This window comes from Setaria italica, chromosome IX (assembly GCF_000263155.2).
Source record: "Setaria italica strain Yugu1 chromosome IX, Setaria_italica_v2.0, whole genome shotgun sequence".
Classification (NCBI taxonomy): domain Eukaryota; kingdom Viridiplantae; phylum Streptophyta; class Magnoliopsida; order Poales; family Poaceae; genus Setaria; species Setaria italica.
This window is the reverse complement of record NC_028458.1, coordinates 58,859,175-58,865,621: the sequence shown is the minus strand read 5'-3', so window position 1 is coordinate 58,865,621 and position 6,447 is coordinate 58,859,175. Positions and strand designations below refer to the sequence as shown.

At 38.5% G+C, this 6,447-nt stretch overlaps 1 protein-coding gene across 1 annotated transcript in view; it reads left to right on the top strand.

Annotated features, from left to right (window-relative positions):
- Positions 1-227: 227 nt before the first annotated feature.
- The window catches only part of LOC101782695 (protein SWEETIE), a 31,047-nt gene continuing 24,827 nt past the window's right edge, over positions 228-6,447 (top strand). The window contains exons 1-10 of the mRNA XM_012842752.2: positions 228-536; positions 631-720; positions 797-884; positions 1,244-1,308; positions 1,759-1,863; positions 2,310-2,399; positions 2,479-2,559; positions 3,460-3,528; positions 4,557-4,682; positions 5,710-5,813. Coding sequence (XP_012698206.2) covers positions 228-536; positions 631-720; positions 797-884; positions 1,244-1,308; positions 1,759-1,863; positions 2,310-2,399; positions 2,479-2,559; positions 3,460-3,528; positions 4,557-4,682; positions 5,710-5,813 — 1,127 coding nt within the window. The remainder of the gene's footprint in view (positions 537-630; positions 721-796; positions 885-1,243; positions 1,309-1,758; positions 1,864-2,309; positions 2,400-2,478; positions 2,560-3,459; positions 3,529-4,556; positions 4,683-5,709; positions 5,814-6,447) is intronic.

Sequence of the window (6,447 nt, the reverse complement as noted above, 5' to 3'; positions counted from 1 at the left end):
AAATTTTTTAATTGAATATCAAGAACAATGTTTCTATAGATGGGAAATTGGTGCAATAGGTTACCTGTCGATTTCTTGTTCAATGCTTTCTTTCTAATCTCTTAAGAACCTCTGATGCTTGTAGCTTGTGATGTCCAGCCTTGCTTTCTTTCTAATCTCTAAGGATCTCTGATGCTCTCAAGCTATTGCTTGTGATGTCCAGCCTTCTCCATTTTGATGAATATGTCATGGACTCAGGGTCCTATTCATTCTCTACTAGTAAAAGAAATTCTGACAGTGCTCTCAAACAAAAATGTCAGGACTTCGTGAGACAAGATGCTCTTCTCTTGCTTGAAAATGCATTGGAAGGCTCTGGTGGTGGTGGTGGTGCTGCAGCTTACCAGGATGCTTTTCGTATCATCATGCGAGGAGGTGTAAGTGATAGATCGTTCATTGTCAGAGTAGTGGCAGCACGATGCATGAAGGCATTTGCTAATATTGGTGGGCCTGGGTTGGGGATGGCTGAATTTGATACTTCAATGTCTTACTGTGTCAAGGTATTGTTTATTTCCCTTCTTTCCCATGTTTACTGCAACTCAGCTTGCTAAAAACCATGCTGTACCTGTTCCTTTTATTGATCGTTTATCACAGGGTTTGGAAGATAGTGTATCTTCAGTTAGAGATTCATTTGCTGAAGCACTTGGTGCATTACTTGCTCTTTCAGTGAACCCAGATGCCCAGGTAATTGTGTAATCTTTTCACATTTTTTAAACTTTTTTATTTTTTTATGGTTTATATATATGAGTGTATTTGATAGGTGAAGAAAGGAGGGAAAAAGCAAACTGCTTCTGCAAAAAAATTTGAAGATGGTGTGCAGAAGCATTTGATTGTGCCATTTGTCAAAGGTAAAACAAAATTCTGTCCTACTCGTGCATGATCAAATACATCTAACTACATGAATGTAGTATTGTAGTTCCATGAAAAGGAATTTTTACATTTTGATTATCATTCTTGAATGAAAATTTTAAAATTTCTTGTGTTAGGAAAACTCAGAAATGACAAATTCCGGGCTTTTATGTTTTTTCTTTTTAACTTTTCCATGCGCCTTCCTATCTGCACTTTCCTTGTTGCTTGTGATTAAGATGAACGATGTTGCAAATGTAAGTTTAGGGATTGTTCATTCATTGCTCAAGTTAGCTTCGATGTTTAACACATGTCCAATCTTATGTGCACTGAGCCAGTGTTTCTCGATTTCAAATTACAGCAAATGGGGCTAATGCAAAAAAACTCCGGATTGGTTTGGCTTTGTCATGGAGATTCTTTCTGCAAGTAAGTTTTGTTCAGAAATAGTTGAGCTAAACTAGGAAGTACGAAAGATAACAAGAGCAAATGACACTAGATAATTACTAATTAGTAACATGGCACAGTTTGTGCTCGAAGAGCACTATAGTGAGCTATTTGATTGTATACAGTATTATGCAAGCAAAAGCAAAATAACACTTTACTATTAGTTATTATGTATGCGCAGAGATATGACAACATAGACACTGTTTTGTTTTATTTCTTTATCCATTCTATATGATAATTCTAAATGAATTGCATTACTTGTATTCCTTATCCATTACATGCATCTTTGAAAGAGTCCTCTTAACTGCAAGTGTTGCTTCTGATCATTGTATAAATTCTCATGTTTTAATATGTGTCTAGATTGGTTACTTGCTTTTATGATGTATTGGCGTTTCATTTTGCTCCTTTATTTACAATGGTTATGTGGCACAGATGATGCATATGAAGTATGGCACCCCAGATAGTGAACTCCAAAACTATGCCATACAAGCGATGGAAATTCTCCAAGGGAATTATTCTCCTGATCCACATGCACTGGTATCCTCTTTTGTTGATCTAATGTTTCTTGAACTGGTTACTGGCATCCTATTATTTAGTTCGAATGGATTATGCATGGCACCCAAGTGAAAACATTTTTCATCATTAGAAGAGAATTGTGGAAATAGCAGGTTCACGCCTCTAGCATTAGTATTGGATTAGGAAATTTAGTTTATTGAGGAGAAAATATATCAGACACAAGGAAGGAAATTTTATTGCACGATGATAGTATACAATTTAAGAATTGTGCTATGCGTACGATGGGTTTGTACGACCCATGCACGCCCGCACACAACCCACCACTTGCAGGTCTTATCAGCAGCTCATGTGGCTCAAGGCAAAAAGACAGGATCTGTTTAATTGTACATGGGGTTTGGACACAGTGGTCATATGCATACCATCTTCCAAAATTTGAGGGTTCTGATCGCTCATTATGTAACTACCAGGCATGTGTTCTGTATGTTCTCCGAGTTGGTGTCGCGGATCAGATGACTGAGCCGGCACAACGTGAATTTTTGGTATTTCTTGGAAGAAAGGTATGGCAGATTCCTTCTTGTCATAAACTGTTAAGAAATATTTGAGGTTACTACTTTACATAATGCAATTTTGTTACAGCTGGAGTCTTCAAACTACACAGCTCCAATGAGAGTGGCAACATTACGGATTTTGTCTTACCTTTTGAGAAGCTTGGGTGAGGTATTTGCGGTTACATAGCATTATTTCTCTGTTTGGTATGTCCCTTGTTTATTGCCACCTCCATCAGGAAGAACTTGAGCAGTGTAAGGAACACAGTGGGGTAACTGTTGACATGGGTGGTTGAGTTACAGGACCCTGGTGGGTTGGAGGGGGGGGGGGGTGCAACATTGTATGGACGTGGTGGGTTTTGGGAGGGAGGGCCAGATATAACTTCTTGCTTGCCTTCAAATACATTGTCTCACTTTCTTTAAACCAAATCTTAGATCTATCATCTATCTCTGATCCATCTTGGGGCCACTATGGGAAAAGATTAAAAAAAGTAGGAATAGGACAGGGATCTCTTGCCAATTTGTGATGCATGGTGCATGCTCACAGGATCTGGAAAGTTCAGGTGCTGTTTTGGATCATTGGATGTACTATCAAAATGTTGAAGGAAAATTTCATGAGTGAAGAGAATTGTAGAGAGGAAAAAGTAAAGTTGCTTTGGACTTAACAAAAGAACTCCAACATGTGGTTTGAGCTCATATTTGGAATCCGACTGGCACCGTAGGAAGAATTTTTATACGATTCACCTTTTACAGAATTCCTTCAGGGACCCTTTGTTCCTGAACCCCTGTTATTTCTAACTTATGTTTCCATTCAGTCTAACTCTTTTGAATGAACTTAGAAACAAATGGAAGATTAACTGGGTTATCTCTAAGATGGGTGTGGTGTGGCTATGGGCATGCACCTGAGCCTGTGTAGGTGCGCCCCCATGACAATTACTGAAGTATACCTGGTGCATTTCCAAATAAATTTAGGACATCTTTATGTTTTATTTGCACTCAGGAAAATGTTCAAATTCTTTCTGGTTAACTTTTGCACTAATGCTATGAATACATGGTATTTGTTTTTTTGCAGGTTCCAGTTGAATTCAAGGATGTTCTTGATAACACAGTTGTTGCAGCATTATCTCATTCCTCAGCTCATGTATGTTGTTCACACAATCTCTGTTATAGCACTTGCTGTGGAACTATCATATTTGTTCAGCAAATACACACTATATTAGACTAAATAATCATGATAGATATATACTGTTGAATTGTGCCTTTTCAACTCAGCACGGGTAGGCTAAAGCAACTGTTTACTCCCTCGTTTTTTGTTTGATTGACAAAGTGAACCTTGAACACAGACCAAGGCAATGATTTGTTTTTAACTTTTTGATCAAACTGCCCCTTTTTGTACAGCACATAAAGCAGATCATGAAATAGGCAGCATGGTGAGAAGTTCAAAATTCCTGGCTGAGAACATGCCGCGTACCACAGTATTAGGAAAAAATTTTCCACTGATGTAGGCCGTTGGGGTGCTGGGCTGGGACAGCTGGGTTAAATTTGGAAATTCTGTATTGCGACCATGCCTTGACAAGCATTTGCGTACAAAATTTTTGGTGAAAACTGTCAACTATACAAAATGGAGGGAGTAGTTTCATAGGCACATGAGAAACTTGATTAATTGCCATACTGTAATCTATCTTGAATGTATTTTACTTTTTCAAATGGTATAAACCGGTGATGATGAAAAGATTATGCAAACAATTCTTTACTAGTAGCACCCTGTTCCCTGTAATGAAAACCCATAGTTTAGCACCCTTACAAAGTTTACATTAATTTCTTAAAGCTCATTTCAGGATTTGTTTTGTTTATCAGTTCCTACAGAGAAACACTTGCTATGCATCTAACCTTAGTGGATGATGAGGCAAATTGAATGCAAATTTGTCTTTCATTATTTTCTGTAGCATTTGTTTCGTGTTAATGACTTGAAAGTTGGATGCATTGGTTATCACTTTTGGTGCAGCCTGATTTGATGTACCTGGGGGTGTTCTTTTTGTGCATTTGATTTCCTGAAAGGACAACTTGAAACTCCATGCTGCATTGTTTTTGTTAATTATGTTATCATTTTTTCTTGTTCTGTTTTATGAAGCTGTTGGTCGACCCTGATTTCTTCTTAACCTTGTATAGGTCCGCGTGGAGGCAGCTTTAACATTGCGTGCTTTAGCAGAGGTTGATCCTACATGTGTAGGTGGTTTAGTTTCATATGGTGTTACAACATTGCATGCTCTTAGAGAGACTGTATCATTTGATAAGGTATAGTTTTACTTCCTATCAATGACATGGCTATCCTGGCCATTGCTATACTTTTGGTTTAATCTTTGCTGTGTTAAAGCTTGTATTAGGGGATATATTGAGGGTGCAACATGATCGGCTATATTTTTCAGAATTTATAAAACAACTATCGATCTTAAAATGGCTGAAGTTAATCACAGCCAGTCAGTGGCTGAGCTTGGCTAGAATTGCAGAGGGGGCCAAACTAAAAGAAGCATGCTTTTCTTTTCATATTTTTATCGAGTGGCATTATTTGCTTTCTTAAGAAATTCGAAAGAGGGGACATGGCTCCTTTTGGCCTAGCTTATGCTTCGCTACTGGTGCCAGAACTATGTTTTGCAGTTGAAGTTAGAACAAGTTCAAACTCCTAGTAACTGCATCTCTTATGCAGTTTCACAGTCATGTTTGGTTGTCTCAAAAATAGCAAAAATTGGTGCACAATACAGCAGAAGACTTGACGGCGGGTCGATTTGAACTACCCTTATATTTTTATTTTTCTTTCTATATTCGCGGGAAACAAACTATTGGCAGTACAAGCAGAAGTGATTGACCGGGTCGTGTACTGTTGTCTTGCTCAAGTTACTTCCTCAGAGGTCATTGCATACGCTCATTGACCTAGTTATTTACTTACAATTCCTATGTGGATGAACTGGCACTAGCTGTATACTCCCTCCATCCCATGAAGAGTGCAATCCTATTTTTTCTCAGACAGATTAGTAGGGGCGTGAAAAGACTCTCACGCCCTCATTTGTTGGCCGCATGCAGTTAATTTTGGCATGCAAATCAGATCTAACCACTTAATTAGGCAGGTAGTTGGGCTTCAATTCCTAGGATTGCATTCTTTTGTGTGATTTTTTTTTCAAATACTAGGATTGCACTCTTTATGGGACGGAGGGAGTAACATATTGGGTTTATCTTATGAGTTGTTTGTTCGTTGTTGTATTTGCTATGTTTTCATGATACAGTTTTGATTTAACCTTTACTCTCCTGACAAATTTGTCTATAGCAGGGCAAAAATTTGAACGTTGAGCTCGACTCCCTACACGGACAGGCTACTGTGTTAGCTGCTCTTGTTGCGATCTCGCCGAAATTGCTTCTTGGTTATCCTGCGAGGTTCACCTCACTAGACTTCACAATGCTTGGTTTAATCCCTGATTGTAAATTTAAACATTCACATTCTGAAAATGGTTGGAATCTAATCTGACAACATCTTGGAAGCATATTTCCGGAGATCATGAAATTCAAAGAAAATCTATTGAAATGATCCTGGCAGCCTGGCAGGACCATAGTCGAAAATATATGTTTGACCAAATAGTATATCGGGAATCATGCCATTAGTATTGCGTCAGCCTGTCGACACCATGTCAAAAGGAACTTCCCTGCAGCAGACCACGACTAGCCTGATGTATTCCTGTTTATGCATCTAGTTCCTGAGTTTTACTTTCCGTGGTTGAGACTCAATTGGCAACCAACCTTGTGATTCTTGTGAAGACTAGACAAGCACTAGATAAAAGCAACAATCTGAAGCTTGAATTATGCATTTGGCATGCAAAAGAAAACATGCATGGCTGTATCCTGTAGGTTTGTACCATTATAATGGATGCCATATATAAGTTACAATTGTCGTGCATAGTTGGATATGTATGTAGGTGTGCCCATGTTGATGCAACCTTACTGGGTATAACGATTGCTAGTATGGGTATTTGACATTGTCAACAGTGCTTGAATCATGTGACCCCATGCAAGA